Source organism: Dreissena polymorpha, chromosome 8 (genome assembly GCF_020536995.1).
Source record: "Dreissena polymorpha isolate Duluth1 chromosome 8, UMN_Dpol_1.0, whole genome shotgun sequence".
Lineage (NCBI taxonomy): Eukaryota > Metazoa > Mollusca > Bivalvia > Myida > Dreissenidae > Dreissena > Dreissena polymorpha.
In genome coordinates, this window is record NC_068362.1 from 37,282,870 (window position 1) to 37,307,129 (window position 24,260).

General features: G+C 34.5%; 2 protein-coding genes across 15 annotated transcripts in view; one reads left to right on the top strand and one right to left on the bottom strand.

The window, feature by feature from the left end:
• Window positions 1–24,260, top strand: part of LOC127841134 (uncharacterized protein CXorf38 homolog) — a 335,137-nt gene that overhangs the window by 244,980 nt on the left and 65,897 nt on the right. The gene's annotated exons all lie outside the window — the stretch shown is intronic.
• The window catches only part of LOC127841140 (zinc finger protein 600-like), a 188,286-nt gene that overhangs the window by 150,677 nt on the left and 13,349 nt on the right, over window positions 1–24,260 (bottom strand). For 2 of the 5 annotated variants that reach the window (XM_052369761.1, XM_052369758.1), the window contains one exon: window positions 20,215–21,119. The exons of the other annotated variants lie outside the window; for them this stretch is intronic. In XM_052369761.1, coding sequence (XP_052225721.1) covers window positions 20,220–21,119 — 900 coding nt within the window. In that variant the 3' untranslated portion in view covers window positions 20,215–20,219. The remainder of the gene's footprint in view (window positions 1–20,214; window positions 21,120–24,260) is intronic. 5 annotated transcript variants of the gene reach the window in all.

Genomic DNA, 24,260 nt, shown 5'->3' on the forward strand with positions numbered 1-24,260 from the left:
CCTGTTACACCCAATGTACAGTTTTTACAACAACAAGACCATGGAAATTGACTGATGAACGCATCAGGAAATCTCAAATTGACAGCTTATTTGAACTGAAAGGTGTCCGTGATCCATATGAACTGTGCAAATCACTCCTTGATAGCTTTGGGTGCAATACATTAAAAGAGTTTAAACAATATGTATTAAAAAATGGACTACATGCTTTATTGCTGTCTCCAATGTTGCTCTCGCTAATTGTAAGTTCTTGGGTCGACGGAATACGATTGACAGGGTCACGGTGCGATATATACACTGTTTTAGTTGACGCTCTTTTTAAAAAAGCGAGTGAAAAGAATAGCTTTTTTGTTCAGCCACCATTCGTGTGCTTCCAAAACACACGTTACCTTCAACACAATTTTGAACATCTGCAAGCCATTGCCAAAGCAGCATTTGTTATGTTGTTTTCAGCAGAGCGGGAACAATCTCTAGTTATAAGCGAACGACAATTGTCACACTGCCTGACACCAAAACAGAAATACATTGCCCTTAAGACCGGTATTATAACGGAAAGAAAATGTGTCAGTAGAACATATCAAACATCCACGTGTTCATTTATTCATAAAAGTGTTCAGGAGTTTCTAGCTGCTGTTCACATAGCAGAAAACAGTGCAACTCTTCAGGTCGTTTCTAGATTTTTTGCCGAAAATTCGAACGCGATGTTTGAAAATCAGATATTTATTTTTTTGTGCGGTTTAAACATTTTATTAGCAAATGAATGTTCGCGAATTATAGACAGCACTATGGATACCAAGTTTTTGTTGTCCACATACATAGAGGGATTTATCGAAGCGCAAGCAAATGTCCAGAATCCAAATGATATTGATCTTAAACTCAGCCGTTTCGATTATAATGGTTATTATGTTGATGACAACACTTTTCTTCGCATCTTGCAAATGAACAAGTCCAACGCTAAGCTTCTTGAAATATATCGATACATATTACTACCACCGGACGTCCTTCATGGGCTTGCGCAACTAAAGGATTTAAAGTTGTCAGGATGTGAGTGTAAAGGACTCGACTTATCATCATGTCATAATCTGGAAATAATAGATCTTGACGGTGAAGGAATCACGCTACAACCGAATGCCTTTAATGGACTTACGCAACTGAAGACATTAAAGTTGTCAGGATGTGAGTGTAAAGGACTCGACTTATCATCATGTCATAATCTGGAAATAATAGATCTTGACGGTGTTAACGGTGAAGGAATCACGCTACAGCCGAATGCCTTTAAGGGACTTACGCTACTGAAGAAATTAGAGTTGTCTGGATGTGAGTGTAAAGGATTCGACTTATCATCATGTCATAATCTGAAAATAATAATGCTTTATGGTGAAGGAATCACGCTACAACCGAATGCCTTTAATGGACTTGCGCAACTGAAGACATTAACGTTGTATCGATGTGAGTGTAAAGGACTCGACTTATCATCATGTCATAATCTGGAAATAATAGATCTTGACGGTGAAGGAATCACGCTACAGCCGAATGCCTTTAAGGGACTTACGCAACTGAAGAAATTAGAGTTGTCTGGATGTGAGTGTAAAGGACTCGACTTATCATCATGTCATAATCTGGAAAAAATAGATCTTCGTGGCAATCGAACCACGCTACAGCCGAATGGAGCAATCAAGCTACAACCGAATGCCCTTAATGGACTTACGCAACTGGAGACATTAAAGTTGTATGAATGTGTGTGTAAAGGGTTAGACTTATCGTCATGTCATAATCTTGTAATAGTAGATCTTCGTGGCAAAACAATCACGCTACAGCCGAATACCTTTAATGGACTTGCGCAACTGATGACACTAACGTTGTTTCGATGTGAGTGTAAAGGAATCGACTTATCATCATGTCATAATCTGAAAATAATAGATCTTCATGGCAATCGAACCACGCTACAGCCGAATGGAGCAATCACGCTACAGCCGAATGCCTTAAATGGACTTGCGCAATTGAAGAAATTAAAGTTTCGTATTTGTGAGTTTAAAGGGGTGGACTTATCATCATGTCATAATCTGGAAATTATAACTCTTGGAGGTGAAGGAATCACGCTACAACCGAATGCCCTTAATGGACTTACGCAACTGAAGACATTAGAGTTGTATGAATGTGTGTGTAAAGGGTTAGACTTATCATCATGTCATAATCTGGAAATAATAGATCTTCATGGCAATCAAATCACGCTACAACCGAATGCCTTGAATGGACTTGCGCAACTGAATAAATGTACTTTAAACGATTGAAAAGTCAAGCATGCAGATTTGATATCAAGATCAAGAGCTTATAAATATTGATTTTGGATTGATTGATTTTAAAAAACTGCTCATTTATTGTAGAAAATAAGCAGCAAAAGAAGAAGAAGTCTTGTATTATCTACTATTTTATTATCTAAATATATTGGCATGAAATAACAGCTTTTATGCCCCCGGATCGACAGATCGGGGGCATATAAACAATTGCCTGTCTTTATGTCTGTCATTCATTCATTCATTGTATGTGTGTGTCCCAAAACTTTAACCTTGGTTAAAGTTTTGCAATAACTTTTGCATTATTGAAGATAGCAACTTGATATTCGGCATCCATGTGTATTTCATAGAGCTGCACATATTGAGTGGTGAAAGGTCAAGGTCATCCTTTAAGGTAAAAGGTTAAATATATGGCCTCAAAGCGGCGCAATAGGGGGCATTGTGTTTCTGACAAACATATCTCTTGTTTCTTTAAGTCATGGATTGATGCTGCAATTCTTTGTATACGTGATATCTTGTGACATGGAACTTTATTTCTTTTGATGAATTAAGTGAAATGTTCAATTCGAAAGTAAAGTTCATAAATTAAATAGGGGTGACAAGAGTGATAGATAAATTTATAAAAACACATTGTATACCCTGTTCTTTCAAACACAGGGTCAAACCTTTTTGCCGCGATTAGTATAACTAACATTAAAAAAGGAATCTAGTGCGAAAAGACTTCACACTATGGTAAATAAAAACCATGAACAACCTTCAGTTTAAGCAAAATGAAGTATAACACCCAACACCATAATTAATGTAAATGAATTGAATTGCATTTTTAACTACCCTTTGTAATAACCATTGATGTAAAGATACAGTGTTGAAAATACAGAATAATTCACAGGATACTTGGAATATATAGTCTTTTGAACCAATGTATATAACTTATGATCCTTTGTGTTATTTTTGCAAACAAAATGAGGAAAATTTAGAACAGTTATTCTGGGAATGTCAGATATCTAAAGCATTAATAGATAAGATATAAGAAGGATGATTGTTTCCTTTCATGAATAAGAAAAAAACTTATTGGGTATTTAACAAAGTCAGCTAGAGCCATAATAATGCTATTTTATTTATTAAGCTATACTTATACATGTGTAAAATAAAAAATGTCATCCCAAACATTACTGGAACCAATAAATACGTGAAGTATTAATATGAAAACATAAGAAAAATATCAATTTCAAGAAATTAATCAGAATCCGTTTACATGCAATGGGCATTGTTTACTACTATTGTAGAATAAACTTAGTATTTTAATTCAATGAATATTGTAGATTTTTACAGCTTTGTACATATACTATTTTAAACTCATAGAAACAAGTTGCAATCTTAAAAGAAATAATAGGTTGGACCTATGTGTAATAAATCACAATTACATGTACCTATTTTTGCTTTTCTATGCCTTTTGTCATCTGAATATGCATATACTATTTGCTTATTACAATGTATACGTACTTTAATTATGTATTCATCCTTAAATCCTCAGCTGAAAATGCATATTTACTATTTATTACAATTATTACAATTTATACGTAGTTAACATATGTATACTTACTGGAAAATCTAGTTTTCTACTTTTGTTCTTTATTAGTACTTAAAAAAATGTTTTCCCAATACAAACTTTCATGCAACTGTCTTATATTTACAGCATTCTTTTCAGTTTGAAAACTTAAAATGTCTGTTGATATGAAGCTGTGTTTTTCCCATTATTTGTTATGATCGCCAACACATACATAATACTATCTGTGATCTTGTTTATAAACAAAAGTAATATTTACATCCGAAGTGTTTAATATAAAGATGAAATTAGTATGTTTTTATAGATTATTTCAATAAAAAACAAACATGTAATAAGACATTAAGCATTATCTTTAAATCATGTGTTTTATGTGTAAGTATTTCCTTTACGTATGGTAAAGGTAGGGATTTTTACCACCTTCTATGCTAATTGCTTTGTCTGTGTACGTCACTGTCTATTATTATATAGATAACGTATTACTTCGGATGTGTTACATGTGTATTTAAATATGTATCTGTTTCCAGTCTTGAAATAAAATGTGTCGAAAAAACACAAACCATAGACTTTTAGCTAACCTTGAGCAGTTCGTAATTGTCTCATGTCACTATTTTCATCCATTCTGGAGAAAACTCGGTCAGAATGTTAATCTGTACAATTACTCGAAAGAGTTCGAGTCTGGAACAAGTGCTTTAAAAAAAAAAGGTTGCCAGGTCAGATCTTAGAAACACCTTGTTGCCACTCTAAAGGCCATACTTTTTACTTAAGCTTGATGAAACTTGTCGGATTGTTTAAGTTTGAATCCAGAAACTTTTTAACTTGGACAAATTGTATACACAAACCTGCCACAATTAATTCCACACGTATTTTTTCATCTTAAATTTATCAATATTTTCAGGTTGAGTTCAAATTTTGCATAAAAGACTTTGTCACCATGTCAACTTTGTAACAAATATAGAGGCCTAATGACTTAATCTTGATGAATTGTTTTAGTTTTCACGAATGTTCATTTTGCAATATCAAGCCTGTTTTTTTTTTATAGATTAAGCGTGTAAAAAATATCGTTGAAATGACCTGTTACCACTTTTGAGGCAATATTAATGATTCAATATTGATAAAAAAATGGTCATAATGTTTATCCTGTCAACTTTTCAAATCTGGGTCAAATGTGTCTAAAAACTAAGTTATTAAGTCGAATCTGCGAAACACTTTGTTACCACTCTAGATATCGAATGTTTGACTCTCTCTTAATAATACGTGTCAGGATGTCAATCTTTACAATATGTACGCTGCGTGTTAATGTGGGTCATATTCTTCGAATAACTCAGGTTACATCTTGGAAAAACTGTGTTGCATCTCTTGAGGCCAAATTAATGACTCAATCCATAATCACTGTTAACCGACGAATCAGAATGTAATTTTGTTTGTTTTATAAGCAACAATACACTATACGTGTCATCGGTGTTTACTGACGATCAAAGTCACATCTGAAAGACGTCATGTTTCCTTGCTGGTATAGGCTTTGGATTGTGCGTCATTCCTATTAATATTTTTTCGTAATTATTCAATTGTGTACCTTTAACGATGTTTAGGATTCGGAATTTACATTTTGGCAGTCAACTCCTATCTTCGATTAATAACTACTAAACAACTTACTATGTATTATTATGGAAATATTTGACACTGATTTTGGTTATTTACAGTTGACTGGCCATATAATCTGATTTAGAAAAACAATATGTTAACGTTTTATATAGACTCTAAATTTTCTCTCTCATTTACTTTAATGACAAGGAATACGCCTATAGTTCATGCTGACCATAAAATACGTGTCCTTCAGAACTAGAACGTTGTCGGATACCACCATTTCAGACAATCCCATGTTCGGTATAAAACGGAATGATTCTTTTATGTCGGTTAATTCGACTATACAAGAACATCAAATGAGTTCAGGTGTGTTAAAGAGGGAGGAGGAGCCGCGGTTAGTTGTTCCTCTAAGCGAGCAAGAAAAATATACATGTATACTAATATAGGTACTAAAACGTGTTGTGTTACACAGTATGTACAACACATTTTTATAACGTAACTACATCTATTATCAGTGTAGTTAAGCATTTAAAACAATATAAAGAATACCATTCAGTAACAAATTACTAAGCGTCAAAGAATCAATTATTGATACTGACATGTGCAAACTACTGGAGTATATGTTTACTGTAGATAGCCCAGATCATAGAATAAAAAACACAAATTCTGGATACTGATTATTCAAACTAAGCCAGTCTAAAACCCAGCTTGCTATATGGTATTAGGTTATTAGGTACTCGAAGTGGTGCAACGGTATAGCCGGGCTGGCATTCGTCTCGTGCTTGATATGCGTTTAAAGTTGAATACACATAACTGGGCAATCCGACCAAAGCTCTATATTCGCAATAATTCGAATAATCCGTTTTGAGTTGGCTATTTGAACATAAGTTAATACACTGGGTATTCGACCTTGATTCAATGTGCTTACACGTTCAAATACTCAATCCCCGAATTTGGGCGCATAAGGAACCAAGACTCTATGTACAAGGCTAAGGTCACACATTGTTAAAACAATGATTTGCATTATTAGAAGTAGCATCGCACCCAAGAAGCAGCTCCCCAGTACACTTGGGAGCGAGCTAAAACTGTTAATTGATCTGTCATATCGATCATTTCATCCGTCGTTAATCGTGCGACGCCATTTGCTGTCGCCAACATTGAACTTGAGGACCTTCTAGGTACCCCATTTATTGCCCAATTTTAATTGAACTTGATATATGACCCATTATATCTCGACCGGGTTGAGACTGGAATAGGTGGTGTGAAAAAACTAGGTCATATTTATTGCACAATCTTCAAGATAGACGATGATAACTTTTTTTTAATTATATCTTACATGAGTTCGAATGTATTTCACATAGGATCAAACGCAATGTCAATAAGGCAGATGTAATAAAGGCGTCAAGTCACATTCGTATGCGCAAATCATGCATATTTTTGTGCAATTTTCATGACACTTGCTCTGAACATTTTTCATAAAGTAATTCATTTATTCAGGAAACAATCGCAATATGATACGGAAAAGACAGCTGCGCCGGTTAAAAGATTATTCCTTTAGAGAAAGTTACTTGTATAAATTTTATGTTTAAGTAATTCTTAGGTACTGGTTAACAGTGATACTTACGAATTGTAAATAAAATAGTGTGATCATCTGTTAAGTGCAGTTGGCATTTTCTTAAGCGTTAAGGACGTTTTGTTTGATGTGTCTATTGTACTTGTCATTAAAGGACTTAATAGTCGAAGTATATTTCAAATTTCTACATAAACAGTCATTACTTGCCTATCTTAATCGAATACTACACATGTAGTATTTCGTAACAAATAGTCTTAAATAAAAGTCTCAAATAAATTGTATTTAAAGATAAAAAAATATTTGAAATTGCAACCCGTAGTGCAAAATAAAAATACTGGACATATTAATTTTAAAATTGGATGCTCTAATCACTCGGTCTGTACCTTGCTAATTATACAGTAGTTCTTAAACCATTAGCATAGATGGCACAGAACCTAAGTATGCGATGAGTTCTCAGTCTTTTCGTGGTGTTTAATTTCAGTATAAACATCAATTATTTTACCGCAATTGTGTTATGTTGTTTATGTATTAAATATGTTGATTTACTGTCACTCATTATTGCTGGATTTCATTGAAATTAATTTAATATATGAGATGCAAACTACATCACGTAAATGAACATCTGTGTTATAATATTTAACCATATAAACGATGTTCATAGTTAAACACTGTATGTTTGCTGTAGTGATCCGTGGCTTATTGATGATAAGTCAAAACAAAACGATGGATATATTCAAGCTCATACACACCGCAAAATTAGTTTATAAAATAGTTTTTCTAAATTTGCAAATGTGTCTATGCTCCTAAATTTTAGCGAATGCGAAATAAAGAAGGCGTAGTGTCTGTCTGTTTTCCCCGCTCTCATCGGGATATCCGTCGGGACATTCCTATACCAACATTAACTTTGTGCCATAGTGATGGCTTTTAAAATAACAACCAGGCACATGTCAAAACAATCATAAAACGGCCTGTAGCTTGTAAAACCCGTCATAATACCTCAGAGGTCAAGGTCAAATATATAGGTCAATGATCTTATTTGGTAATAAAACATCAAACAGTTTTTACTAACTTAATACACACGATATCTTGAGGAGAAGGCGTGACGCGGCGCTTTACATCCGTCTCCTTTCCTACATTTTACCTACAATTTCAATGTCTTACAGAGAGGTCACATGTTAAATTTGTCCATAAAATTTCCTGCCGGGACTAAGACTGTCTCTTCCATCATCCACTTTTAAAGCAACTGACGACAAATGACCACCATTATAATGGGATGCCTTGTATTGAATATCATCACAATCAGATGTATTTAGAATTTCCTGTATTGGATATATCATTGAATTGGCTAAATTATGTGACTTGGTATGAAAATCGTCCAGGTATAAAATGATGCCATTGTTAACGAAATTGCACTGGGATTTTTTCAAAATAATTAAAGAATTAATATGATTTTAAATATTTATCATTCAAAAAATAAAGACTGTAAGTCGCATGTGGGTTATGTATTATATAGAGGATATTTGTTGGATTCGGTGGATTATCGATTTTAATTCACGAGTAATCATAGAAAATATATATTTTCTATGATCACGAGTGAATTAAAATCGATATTCCACCGATTTCAACACATTTTCTTTTTATTTTATGCTTTTTTTCACAGTTTATATACATTGTTCAAGAGTTTAACTAAAGAATTTCGCTGGGATAATGTCGTCATTTCGTCAAACAACGACGTTATTTTACAGTAAACAGTGAAAATTATCGATAATGTTCACTGTTAATTTTCACTGTTTGAAACAGTGAAATTATCAGTTTTAATTGACTTATATTTCTCTATAAACCACCGGAAAGCATAACATAAAATTTGCCCTCTACTAGCTGCCTTGAACATTTTATTTGTGTTCAAATGTGTTGTGATTGTATGTTATTGTCTTTCCCATTACAGTGTAGCTTTCTGATGTAGTATTAAAAGTGGTTTGCGTTGGTCATGTACACAACAACAACTCCTAGTTAAAAGGCGTAAAACAATAGAAAAAGACTTACCTAATATGCTGGTCAAATGGAATGCAAAATGCAGACGTCAGGATCACTGTGTACACGCCGGTCTTACTGACCTGTGTAAAAGCGAAAGTAGATCAGGTAATCGTGCTTCTGATTATCGCTATTTATCTTAATAGAGATTCAATTCTCATTTTGAAACATAATAACATAACATTTCTTTAAACAACTCTCCGTTTTAAACACACAATAAAAACGATTTTCTTTCATTATTGACATTTTCATTCCTAAGCAGAACTACTTTGGCGGAAGCATAATTCCCAAAACCAGGGCAATGTGATGCGGCTATGTATAGAGGTGACAATAACGTAGTGACATCACCAACTATGTATAGAATGCGTCAGGAAGTGACGTCGGTAAAATTATTTATTACATAAATACACTTTTATCTTCTTTGTTGGATATACTTTGTGTTGTTCAGTAGAAGCACTTGAAATAATATCAGTTTCTGTAAAGAGTTTATTGTAATCATCTGTACATATGCTGAAATTCGTATTATTATGAAGTTTCTAATGAAATCGGAGAACGTTTTGCCAACGATCAGGTTATTTAATAGAGAGATGCTTTATTTACAAGGAATACTTTGATACCATTTTTATTCTCGATGAATATCATTTCAGTAAGTTATTGTCCGTCAAATGCAAAGGACGTAAGTTTATCCGATATCATACGTGGAACCTCGCCGTGCAGTTGTGTCAAACGGGCACGTGAATTTGTGCCTATAGGAAAGTTTGTGTCAATTTACCGATAAGACATGGCAACACATTTACGCAAAAACAAACACGAAGATATATTGTTTTAATTGTCTGAAGAAGTATTACTTTTATTTTCTTAAGCATACGTAGACTATTATGATGAGAAATGACACCAGTGTTTATGAGAATGACGTCTTTCTATGTTAAGACATTCCTTCCATAAATTTCCTGAAGAGATTAGACGCCATTTCTAATTCTTTTTTTCTGATCTGATACGAAGCAATTGACTGATGTGTCATGGCTTCATTTTCTGATAAGTTTTTCGAGGAGGTATGCTTTTTTTTTCGGGGGGGGGGGGGGTGGAAAGACTGATTTCTTTGAATACATAGCCTAAATTCTCTTAGGAAGATTTGCGGTCACCTCATGTGTAAGAGTCTATTGATTCAATCCTTTCAGCATTCGATGAGCACTTATCTTATACAATGACGTAAAGTTAGTTCTGACATCACAGGACTAGGGCAGTGCTTGTTAAAATTGTTCATCCACATGATTCATGATCATTCATTCTGATTCGACTTTGCTAGGTATATATTTGACTGATATGTTATATAAGGAAAAGGTAGCTGTTATGTATTGTCATATTTAAACGCTCTACCAAAAGGTATGTTTAGTTTTAAATTTGTATTGATTCTAGTAAATACGAGTTGGTAATCATCTAGGCTACATAAATTATAAATGCGAATAAGATGTAGACGAATTAACGTGTTGTTTGGTACATTACATATCGCTCGACAACATAGACATGATACTAGTGATATCATTAATAAAACGCTTGGTGTGTGCCCTTTTTTCTCACTGGGTTTGATTCATGAACGTGTTTCACGATAGAAATGACAACAAAGAAAACATGGTGGGATATTTTTTAAGTAAGTCTATTTCACTCATTTGATCTAGTTACACAAACTAATCTTTCTCATAAGCATTACTTATATACATGAATGGTACATGTGTAAGAGCGTTACCAACTGTAAATATTTTCCAAACAACGGGTAAATGAGTTTTACAGGCTAAGATCATTAGGCTAAAATTAAAATTAGAATAATGTCACTGCAACCCAAACAAAACAAATAATACAAACGACGAAAGTATTGTTGAAGCAACATAGGCATAAACCAGTACAAACTTTCGCAATTATTACTCAATAAGCCAAACGCAACTGAGAACATGACTTTATAAAGCATTTGAAAGAGTATATAAACAGCACAACTGAATTATGGCTATTGAAACAGTCATTATTAGAAAATAACGTTTGAAAAAGATGTCATTATAAATTTGCACAAGAGTATGGACACTTAAATTAGTTTCGCTTGGCACCGCACAACTGAGTGAGGGCTTTCGGACATGTTATGATTGGAGAAGAGCGAAGAAGTCAAAGCAATATTAAAATGGATGTCACTAAGCAAGTATTAATCCACTTTAAACGAATAGTAGAGATATGATGACTTATAAACGCCATATGACTTGAAAACGCCATATAGCGGGTGAAAATTGCATTTGTTAGTTTATAATTCAACCTTCATCTGTAAAGAAAAATTATTAAGTTAGCAAAATGTGGACGTACCAAGTAAACAATGTTTTTTTTAGAAAATGTAAATATAACCGTACCAAACAATACTATTTGGATGCGTGTATACATATTGATTGAAACATTTCAAAGAATATTTATAATTTCTTTGTAATTAAGTATACACGTTGACATTTATTATAAGTTATTCATTAATTAAAATGTGGGTTATTAAAAAACTAATCCCAGCCCAATATCTTGTATGCAATAACGTAAACAAACAACACTAATGTTCCATTTTAGAAAGCGTTTCATGGCGTCTTCGTGAACTCTAGGCGTCTGATCATGGCGTAGTCACCAGTTGAGGCGAACCAAAGATTGACTTCCCGCACAAGAGATGGGTAAATAACGCTTGTGAATGTGGTCCACTCTAGGTCATCGACCATATTTAAAAAAAAATATACAAGTCATTATTCTATTTTAATCATCCTGATTTAATGCATATATTACTAGATATTCTCTCATATCTCACCTCCTACAAAAATGACCTTATCCGATTGGCTTAGAGTGGTCACGTGCCCATGGTGTATTTTCCATACACCCGAGTAATTTCCATACACCTTGAGTAATCGAGTAGTCGGTTGAGATATAATCGTTACACAGTTAGTAACTGATGTTGTATGGGATAAATAAATCTCAGTACTTTCATATCATACTCAAGCTTCGCTCTCGTATGGCATGAACTTACTGAGGAGGTATATCTCATACACCATCAGTTACTAACAGTGTAACTAATAATACACTGCATAATGTGGTTTGCTGATTTTGGCCATATCAATCTGTTGTATTTGTAGAGTTGAAGGTGGCAAGCACAAGAGAACATGCCGTAACGACAAAAATAGCGGCGTGTACCAGAATTGTCGTATTGGGGCCTCCTGTCGTTATGACGTGTTTGTGGGCCATGCTCTGTGAAAGGGGGGTTTAATGCATGTGCGTAAAATTACGTCCTAAATAAGCCCGTTCAGTCCGCTTTTATGATATTTTTCGTTTAAAGAACGTTTAAAGAGCGTCTATTCTAAGCAATAACCCAGTTAAGGCGGAAAGTGTCGTACCTGATTAAGATGTGCGGACTTCACATGCTAATCTGGGATGACACTTTATGCATATACATTAAACCTCTTCTTTACAGAGCAAGGCTCGGCAGGGCCTCGTGTTTGTTCGCTTTCTCGGGTTGGCGGGTTTGAAAGTCTCGAACACGACATAATGGATGCTTACTAAATTTACTAGTTTATAACATGCATTGAAATATGTGGTAGCATTTGTCACCCATACGGATGCAGTGTAATAGTATAACTTGAAATTAATCGCTTAATGCATGTACCAAAAGTGTCGTCCCTGATAAGCCTGCGCATTTCTCACTTTCCGTCTAGACTAGACATTACTAAAAAAAGATACTTTTTAAACGAAACATTCCATTGATTACAGCGAAAGTGTTTTTCCTGATAGGTATGAATGGACTACGCATGACTATCTTGTACAATACTTTTCGCACTTTTATTAGTCTCTGTTTTTCCAAAAGCGCGGCTAACATTTATAATATATTAAATTGAGCGTAATGACATCAAATCAAGCTGCATAAATAAACGCAATCGGGTCAGCTCCATGGACACAATCATAACTATGTGCCTTTGGAAACTTCATAAGAATGCTCTCCTGTTTGAAAGGCGGAAAATGTGTCAATTAACCATTGAAACAATTAACAACACGTGTCACTGACCTTTACAGTGGATCCTTTCTGCAACGTTGTTGATATAGTGTGCGGTGCGCCATTTGTCGGCCGACAGACTTGAAAGGTCTGCGTGTTCCCAAAGCTCCCATTGGCTTCAGCTTTATCTTGCACTACTGTTGTATTCTCTACTCGTTTAAACAGCAGGTGTGTGAAATAGGCATTTTCTTCTGTCTTGAGGTTGAAACTCATCATTAAACAATTAAACAAAACAAACATGATTCGTATTCTTGCTCGATCTGCATCTTATTAAGAAAAACACAAATCACTAAAATGTATAAACAACTTCTAAAATATGTATACTATATAAGACAAAAATCAACAAAACAGTTATATTAACAGAAGTGCTTGCTTTTAATACTTCGTCAGTCATTTATGCAATGTAAACCCAGGGAATAATTGCTTGAAAAAACAAGACATCACATACAGAACACCATTTGATTTTAGCTGGTTGACCGCCTTGATATGGTATTTAGTGCATTAGATTTAATCTGGGTGACCGCCTCGTTACGCCATTAAGTGCATTAGATTTAAGCTGGGTGACCGCCTCGGTGCGCTATTAAGTGCCTACGTTATAAAATTGCTGTAATTGCTAGTCAAACAGTGCTTGTAAATAAACAACATTCTAATTGAATTTGTATTACAATTCAACACAAATACAAGACAGTGTCAATTTATTTTGAATTACGATTACATTCTCAATGGCATCGTAAACAATACAGGTAATCGGCGTATATTTATTAACAAGCTGAAATTGTAAGTTTACAAAAGGTTGTTTTTAAACTTTTCAACACTTGAACTTGTTGGTAGCGATAAGGTTTTGCAGACTTTGTTTAATATCTATTTAACATTTATTTTAATATTTTTGAGCCGACTATTTACACATGTTTAAGATGAAATATCTCGCTTTAGGAAATATGCGATGCATTATGATGTTCCTGTTTTTAAGTAAGATAAGCCGTTGGCTAATAAGGATTTCACTCCCTCCCCTACCCCTCCTTTTGGGGAATTTAGTTGTTTTAAAAACAGTTACGAATATTACCAATGTTTGGCGGGAAGGGGTTGGGGCATGGTTAATTTCAGCTCGAGTTCAAAGACATTGTCTCAAGAAGAAGTTTTTAAGAAGAAACTGCTCTTCCATGTAAGTTACTGTTTGTGCACACTTAAATTCATACACTGCCTCAAGGCAGGTAATTCCGGACTGGTTTTGTGACGGGCAGACACAGATCGACAGACTTTGTGGAACAAATGATTTTTACGTAGACAAAACTATACAAGTTTCAAAGTGGGGAACAATTATACGAACGAAATGTCAAAATACGGGACCAGATCGATAGTGATGTTGACATCAGTCTCGAGGAGAAGCGGAAGTCTTCGTTGAAAGTAGCCAGCACCGTTATCTGCACGCATCTAGAATAGATGGAGATAATAAACACAAGATCACCATGGATATGAATTATGCGTATCAATTTATCCAAATTAAAAATAAAAAGAAGTCATGCTGATATGTCTGTGGGCTTTCCAGTGCTTTTGTGTGTAATCTTCTATCTTCTGAATAGTAACGATTAAATTGTTCACATTAAACGCATACCAATTAACATGTAAAGATGCATTACACATAGATACATGTACGTTTACATATTTTCACATCGAATTATTATAGACTTGTGTTGAATGCATAAACTGTTGTGTAAACCCGTAAACATAGTATATTTAGTTGTTGACCGCGGAATCAGTGTTCAGTTACTTTATAAATCAAAACAAAAGTATAGAATTGTATTATTCTATTACCATGTCCCAAGACATAGCAGTCATTTTCAAATAAAGGTATCCGTAAATGAGGTTTAGATCCCTTTTAAAGATCTCAATGCGACGGTAAAATAACTCATAATAATTTATTTTCAGAGGATTATTATAGGATTATAATATAAATAATACAAAAGCATATTACCCCTCCTATCTCATTGAAGTCTTCCGCATTCTGTCTCTTTATTGCATACCCAAAACCACTTTCGTAGACAGGGCTATCGAACCAGTTGGAATTCAAAGAACTACACAGCGTCGTATCACTGACAGGAAATCAAACAGCTGGTTTATCGAAGACTTGGTACAGTCTGCCGCACTTTATCAAATACAAAAGCGTATTCATGTCGGAAACTTGCGCGTTTTCAATACCGTATAATGTCGAAATCACGCATAGCGCTGTCTCAAACAGAGCGGCGATGGCGATCATTTGGATAGCGAACATTTTACTCGACGTTTTAATGTTAATATATAACATATGGTATGCCTTTCACAAGCGGATCTTCTGTCAAATGTTACTGCAGTTAAATATTTAAAAATATATCAGCATTATTCCAGTATTTCTTATATTTAAAATAACACAAATGAGAGCCACGAAATAACAATATTGTTTAAAATACCTCTGTCTGTAATACAAGTATGACAGGAATACAGATTGAACTTTGAACAGTTGCTAATCATGGATCCAAAACGACAGCGGTTTAAAACTTGAAAATGGCCACGTTAATTATATTAAAACCCTATGAAGATTAATTGGATAACACTGGGTTTTCAATCGATGTAGTCGCTAGTTCTTCGTGAGCAAACACTCAAGTAGGCGTCTTTTAACACTTCCCACGGCGCCATGCGGTGAAACTTATTAACTAAATTATGTAAAATCGATGTGCGCAGTGTTGATTCGGAACAGATATTTGTTTAGTTTATTTTTCTATTTAGTTTTAATGTATTAAGTATTCAGTATATCAGTTTTTACCACAGTTGCGGGAGTTAAACAAACGTATAGAAGACCACATATACTCTTCTATAACGCAACAATTACCTTTTTAAAATAAATTTTCGATTTTTATATTATCTGAGATCGTGAACAATTGTACGATATACAAATACATCATGTTTTAACATCACGCTATTCGTATTAAAATTGTAATCGATATATTATAATCAAAAGAGCAATAATACTCTTAAACAAAATATTAAGGAGTGAAACTTCAGCTGCTGGAACAGTATTGCATTATTCTTATACACAATGTCATGGTCCTTTATTTAAGGCAAGTGACCAAAGTCACTTAATGGAATAATCTAAAAATAGATTGTCTTTCAGTGAAAATCATTAAACCGTTAATTTCAATCGAAATGTCACTAAATAAGCATCAGTCAGGTTACTCCGTATTCTTTATCAACAATTTTTTTATGGCAGATTGACACATGACACGCATCAAAACCCAAAATATCAGTTGAATTCCGATGGAATGTTTAGTTTACAAATACGGTTGAAGTTTTCCTAGGATAAACATAATTGGTCGTGTCTTTATACCAATGATCAACTCGTCTGGCAAGACAAACTCGTCACTAAATGTTTTATGACATTATGATGTTGACATTTAGGTGGCAAGACAAAGTTTCTTTACGTGCCAGTTGATAAATGTGTAATACATGTTTTGTAAGTGCGGTGCGAGGTTGTGCTGAACTACACGGCTGCTATTGCGATCCGCAATCATATTATTCCACACATACACGTACACTATTAACCCATTTATGCCTAGTTGACTCTCCCATCCTTCTAAATGATGTCTTGTATATTTATAATTTCTATATTTAGAATATTTCTTACAGAAATTCCTTTAAGCAAACAGCGCAGATCCTGATGAGACGCCGCATCATGCGGCGTTTCATCTGGGTCTACGCTGTTTGCCAAGGCCTCTTTCTAGACGCTAGGCATAAATGGGTTAAACAACTATGTTTTTAATGTTCATATTGTGCTGAGAAAAGAAACACAATATGGAAAATATAATTAAAATTGTTCACGTACTACAACGTGCACTTTGAGTAAACCGGCAGCCGCACGTGGTCATGCAGTGTGTGCGCGTAAGATTGAATGATTGTAAAGCAACTAAATATGCATTGAGTCGCGTTGTGAGAAAACTGGACATAATGCATGTGAGTAAAGTGTCTCCCAGATTAGCCTGGTCAGTCCGCACAGGCTAATCAGGGACGACAATTTCTTACTAAATTGGGTTTTTGCTAAGAAGATACTTCATTTAAACGAAAAATGTTATAAAAGCGGAAAGTGTCGTCCCTGATAAGCCTGTGCGGACTGCGTGTGTGGCTTTCCGATTGAAAATATGCATCGAATTCTGACCAAAAAAAGTGTTTGTCACTAATTGACAATATAATACGAAAATTCAACATACGTAATAGTCAAAGTTTGCTATGTAAGTATTATTTTTAACAAGAAAGTTTCCAAACGTGTTCGAAATATTCATATTGATATTATTAGCCCATACTTTCATTTAACTTTGATATTTACATGCTTTAAAATAGTATGCAAATAAAAGAATCGTCCTTACTAATGATTATTTAAAGTGCCTTTCAAACAATTCATTTGTTAAACCTAATTTATGTTTTTATACCATATTAATTATCAATTAATTTTATTTGAATAACCAACCGCAAACCTTTGTTGTAATATTTGATATTCCAGAAGTTCATATTCAATTATCATCTATTGTTGACGAGCTGTTTACTAATGCATGTGTTGGGCGCGTGGCCAGGTCGCTCCCCCCACGTTCATTTGATGTATCAATAAACGGGGTAAATGTTTCAAAAGTAATGCATAATTGTAGAAAAATAGCAATAAATAGTGTATTTATATCTTTTAAACCATCATATTTGTGTATAATATCAATAATTCAAAGAACGCTCTATATATTTTAACCAATGAGCATACATGCGTTTGGTTGGTCCACATTATTTATTTTATGAATGATCTGAAAACAATGTATTAAATAAAAACTTGACTCTTAAATGAACTATAATAAACGCCAGCTTCAATCGTGGCGCAATATTTCATTGAATCAATTGTTTTTGTGAAATTAAATATAACGCTTTACTTATATTTTAACTAGTGTGCATACAAGTGTTGGTTGGTCAACGTCGTTGATGTTATTAATGATCTGAAAGCAATGTCTAAAATACATGCTAGACTCTTAACTGAACTATAATAAAGGCCAACTTCAATCGTGACACAAATTTTTATTAAATCATATACAGAATTGCTTCTTTATTTGAAATATATGTGTTGTAATTAAAGTGTGTTCTAACAAAATTAAGAGAATATATCGTTTTTCTACTGGGTCTGGATTTTTGTTAACTCAGTTCGAATTTAGATTTTTTTCCATAAATTTAAGTCTCGATCTGACCCAAGTCCCGTTGCTGTAAATTTCTCTAATATCATTATCCAATTATATGACTCTAACTTTATCCTTTGGTGTGCCAGACTCTTTTGAAAGTAATTTTTTAACCTGGTTTCGAAAAGATGCAACGTAATTTGGCGTTCACGGGATTTTGTATGTCAGTATTATATTTACATTTTTATTTTCATATTTTCATAAATACTGTCCATATATTGTGTTTACTATACCTGAATAAATGTAATTGCACGCATTCTGTGGTAAGGTTCTGTACTTGAGTACAGTATTCCGGTACACTTAAAATTGAAGTAATTTCAAAAAGGCCATTGGTCACTTTTTTGTAGGGTTTTAAGTTGGATTGATATTGCCATATGACCAGACGATTGAATTTTTGCTGGTCTAATATCACTTTTATGTACAAGAGGAAGAGTATTTCTGTCTAGAAGTCTAAAATCTATACGACTCTTCTTATTGTGACGTTTTATTCTCCGTGTAAACTAGGTTTTCGTAGGATTTTAATATCGCTCAATATACGTATGATTATTTGTGCTTTTAAGATTTGTTATTTTGCAATTTTTGCTTTTACACTTTTTGAAGATGAAACTATATTCATTTGGAAATTTATTTCTTTAAAATCTACAACGATTAAGTAAATTCCTGTGAACATTCATTTAATATGCTTGAAATTTTGTCGGGAATTTTGTTAATGATGATTTACCCAATTTTGCTATTTTTTCTGTGTGAGTGGTAAAGATTCCGCTCCAAAAGCTCCTTCATAAAAGTACTTTTATATCTTCAGTAAAGTTTGTCTCATTTAAAACGAAGAGTGCTCGTAGACGTAATAGATATTGTTTTGCTCTTGGGTGTTTTAATTTATATCTAAGCTTTCGTACATTTGTTGTAAATAATGTGTAAATATTTAGTTAAATGTGTCATTTAACTTTTTTCCGTAAAGTTACAACATGTTGTTAAATCTTTTACATTGATGGAAATAATGTGTACATTTTCAGTTAAGGGACTCAACTTATACAACGTTTGTACAATTACACCACGTTGTTGCACTATGTTATGCAACGGCATTACTGAAAGACTGTATTTTTAAATAAAACATGTAAAAGTCATCATATACACATGTAGTAAGAAAGGAAGAATTTACCCCATATTACACACATTACGTGTTTAGCTGAAGTTTGTATTGCTTTAGTTTTTATTTGTGATATAATATTTATAATATTTATAAATACATCAAGTATCACCACGCAGAGTATACAGTCAAACACACATCTAAATTCGTGCAAAGAATTATGTACAGAACATTAATTTAAAAAACACAAGTTGGTGACATTGTTTGATAACTATATTTCAATCGGTTTAATCAGTGTTTTAGCTTCTCACTTTCAGTGAACGTATTATATTTAGTTCACTGTAACCTAAATTCCGAAGAAGAAATTGACGAACGTCATGCACACACACACCGCCCACTCGGACGTGCGGCGGACATCAACATCTAACAATAGCTCACGATGAGCACGTTGTACTATGGTGAGGTAAAAGCTGAAGTTTGTATACTTGCTTTTAGATTTTTTTGTTTATATAATCACTATAAACATATTAATTACCATCAAGTATATAATACAAAAAAACATTCAAATTCAAACTTACATTCACAGAATAACAAAAAAGGAAAAAGCAACAAATTGGTGAGATTGTTAACGAAATCTTGCATTCGTTGTAATCAGTGTCCCAGCTCCTCCTTAATATTCAAACAAAAAACCGGGCTTGAAAACGCACTTTTAGCCTTTATACATCAATGTTCCAGGTCCAAGAACGGATTCATTCCGAACGCGCCCCAAATATGTTCAATTTTCTTTTGAAAAGTTAACCTTTTTCACGTACGATGGGCGCATGACTTGTGGAAGGCGAGATGTCGCATGTTGGGAAATCGCCGCTTGCACTGATCACATGACACTGACGTCACTTCCGCATGCACGCGCATATGTTCCTGGAGCTTTACAATGCTCGGCATTTCCAGTCCACAAACATGGCATTCGTGGCAGTGGTGAGCATGCATGTGTCTGTAGAGAAACTGGTGGGTCACGATTCTTTCGCACAGCCCGCACTTCAGTCTCTTGGCATGTGACGTCATCTGAAGAACGCTGACGTAGCCATATCGAATGTGCAGGTCATGTTTCAGTGCGCATCGGTCACCGTATGCCACATGTTCGCGTTGGTGCAACATAGCAGCGGCTTCGTTCCCACATAGTTCATGACACGAGTGACACCAATAGAGGGTGCCAATTTCCAGTTGGGATGTGGTCTGCTGCCAGTGAACTGATCGGTACCTCTGGAACATGTTCCAGTCATTAACGTCAAAAGGGACCGTCCGAGAGGAAATGTTACTATCCATAGACGGAACCGTGACTAGTGCAGACGACGATTGATGATTACCAAGAATGGCATCAACAGAGAACGATAGTTTAATACAGGGTTTCTCGCAGGACTCGTATTGTAGCGGTAGTATCGAAGGTGGAGGCGACAGATGATAGAAGTTGCCCCGCATGTAGGAACTTCCGGTGGGACTAGCGGATACGCTGTCGTTGAAAGGAGACGAGCATGTGCTCATCTCGTCTGCGTCTAATTCCATCAAGGATTCTGGAGTCCAGTCGCGCGCTACGAGCTCGTCTGCGATGAAAGCGTGTCCATGGCAATGGTGGGGGTCTACTTCTGGCTTGAAGCTCTTACCAAGGGCAACAGACATAATATCTGACATCAGTCCATCCATGGCAGCCTGTAAGCAAAACATACAACGCGCATTAAAACAACTTACTACATACCGTCACATATTTGGATATAAAATGCAATTTTTAAAAAGTTTTTCATTTTAGTTAATATCTATATATAAATATTGCTTGACAATTCACATACCTTTATGTTAAATATACGTTGTAGAAATAACTCTGAGCTTTGAATTTATGAAACAGTTTACAGAAAACATAATCAGTTTAAAGGGGCCTTTTCACAGATTTTGGCATTTTTTAACTTATTCATTAAATGCTTTATATCGATAAATGTAAACATTGGATCGTAAAAGCTCCAGTAAAAAATCAAGAATAAAATTAAAAAAAGGAAAAGAACATTGCCCGGACCAGGTTTCGAACCAGTGACCCCTGGAGTCCTGCCAGAGTCCTGAAGTAAAAACGCTTTAGCCTACTGAGCTATTCCGCCGAGTACATATATTGCAAGTATTTTATACCTCATATAAGCAATCTTCGTAGTTTCACAAAATTTAACGACAAAAACAGAACTCTCCAAATTATTCAATCGTTTCGCGTTGCAACGCTTTATAATTTTTAGGTTTTAAAATCGTCAAAAGATGCATATAATGGCTATATTAGACCATGGTAAATGTTCTGTATTACTGTTTCCTCACAAATATCATAACTAAAACGAAAATTTGCGAATCTGAAACAATTTTTTTCAATTTTGTCAATTTACCAAAGCGTGAAAAGATCCCTTTAAAATCTTGGCAATAAAGTGTGTAAAGAAATAATGTTTCCTTAGAACTGTTCTAAGAAGTGTACGAAACCTTATTGTTTGTTTTCGATATCGTCCCCTAAATCGTTGGAACAACCGAAACAATATTACACATGTACTATTAAAACTTCAACTGCAACGTATCCAACCATTACTACATCAAATATTACAACTGCCCTTCTCCAACTACAACTACAACTCCGGTTACAGCCATTACAACCCCAGAACCGTCAATACTAACTCTATATTTCTATTTTAGTAACATTTAACTTGATCCAACCGGCCACGAATTCAATCCCGACATGTCTTCATGTAAACGCACAAATAAAATTACAACATAATACGTACCTTCCAATACAGTTAAGTAATTGAGCGGAAAATCTTTTTAGAAATAGAAAACTTTACCTACTGACCGCGCATGCAATCCAAACAAACGTCTGTTTTTTTAAAGTAAGCTACCAAAAACAAACAGCACAATACCTCCATCAAAACTGATGTTTTGATATACGCTGAATACAAACAAAAATAAAGAAAAAAATGTCTATCTAAACTTGATCCAAATGACGGAAAATGCTAGGTCTACGCGTCAGCGAAAGCCGCTTCACGCAAACGTTTAACTGAATTTTCTAATTACCAAAATACGTGTAATTCTATCGAGGCAATTATTGGCCTTGATATATAACCCCGCATACTGACCTAAAACATGTGCAAAGTTTCAATTGAATATCTCTAGTTGTTACCGAGACATGAACACGAACCATTTACCTTTTATCTCACACACAAACTAGACAGAAGAGGCATTATCCATAACGGAGCAGCACACAGACTGGGTCCGTGAGAGTTCATACAAAGTCACAAATGTTCGTTGTAGTTATGCGAGGAAACAGAAATACTGAACAATTAACATGCTCTAAAAATATCTACATTATTATTATATGCATCTTTTTACGATTTAAAACGTGAAAATTATAAAGCGTTACAAACGCGAAACGATTGAATAATTTGGAGAGTTCTGTTGATATTTATATTTTGTGACGTTTCGAGAATTGCTAATATAAAGTGCACTGTTTCTGTATGAGCATGGATGGCCACTGTTTTAAGTGCTAAACTTTTTAACTCCAAGAATCAATTGTCCGCGCCCAGTTTATGATTACTTTGTTTTCTTCTTTTATTCTTTTTTTTAATTGAGCTATTCAAATGATTATAGTTATCACCTTAAGCATTTAATGACAAACTGTAATACATGCCAACATCTGTGAAAAACCCTTTTCTTAGTTAAAAAGTCTGTCGAATTGCCGGAATTAGGAAACTTGATCAGTGACATCACAAACTCGCCCAAAACACATCAAACGAATTGACGAAGAAAAACTGATATAGAAATGTTAACGTTTACCTTAACAAGCGCATGACGCGGATGACTACTTTCGGTAAGTAGTATAGGTTAGCTAGGACTATGGTGAGTCAAATTACTACTCCTATAACTACTTATAAAAAAGAACAACCACTACTAATAATGTTTGTCCACCGCTCACGGTCCTATTTTTGCTATGATGGGAATGAATGCTAAAATGATATTCGAATATTCGTTTTTTAATTATTCGAATATATTGGAATATTCGATTTTTAAAAGTCCGAACTTACGAATGTGCAGTAAGTACTGTTCCCGTTAGTCACGGAGTCTCGCCCGCCGCGATATTTTATTGAATATAGCTATTGCGGAGAAGATTCAAATCTGTGTTCTTTATAGGTCTTTGATTATCGTCACCTTATCTCTTGAGCGTGTGAAATAATTCCAAACACGAGAGGTTATCATTGTTACTTGCTTCATCTTTATAATAGTTCAAATCGAAATTGTATTTTTTAAAGCGTGTAACTATTTTGAAATGAACGCTCTCGGACCAAAATAAATTGATGCATACAACTGTAATTGATTAATTGTTCGTCAAAACAATTGTGAGATGAGAAAATCTTTGATTTAATATATGTGTAAAGCAATTAAAATGACTTGGCATAGGAAATTAACGTAAGTATGGGTGTCTTTATTGCGAGACGCTAGCTGTGACTACTATGGCAATTAGCTTTCAAAATAGAGAACATGATTAACACGTAAAACCCCTCCCAAGGTACCACCATGCATGCCAAATATCAGCTCTTATCCAAGCAGTGACACGTAAGTCATCTGCATTGAACCTATCATGAGACCTTTGTTCGCAAAAACACAATTATTTGATTCGGAATTTTTAGCCGAATATTTGTCTATTCGCGAATATTCGTTCGGAACTAATTCCTTAATGCGTGGTTATACAATGAAACCCGCGTTTTCAGCATCCTAATGTTCGTCACGTTCTAAAATTCATCTTTTGTTAACCAAAACTTTTCATGACTTTTCACTTCA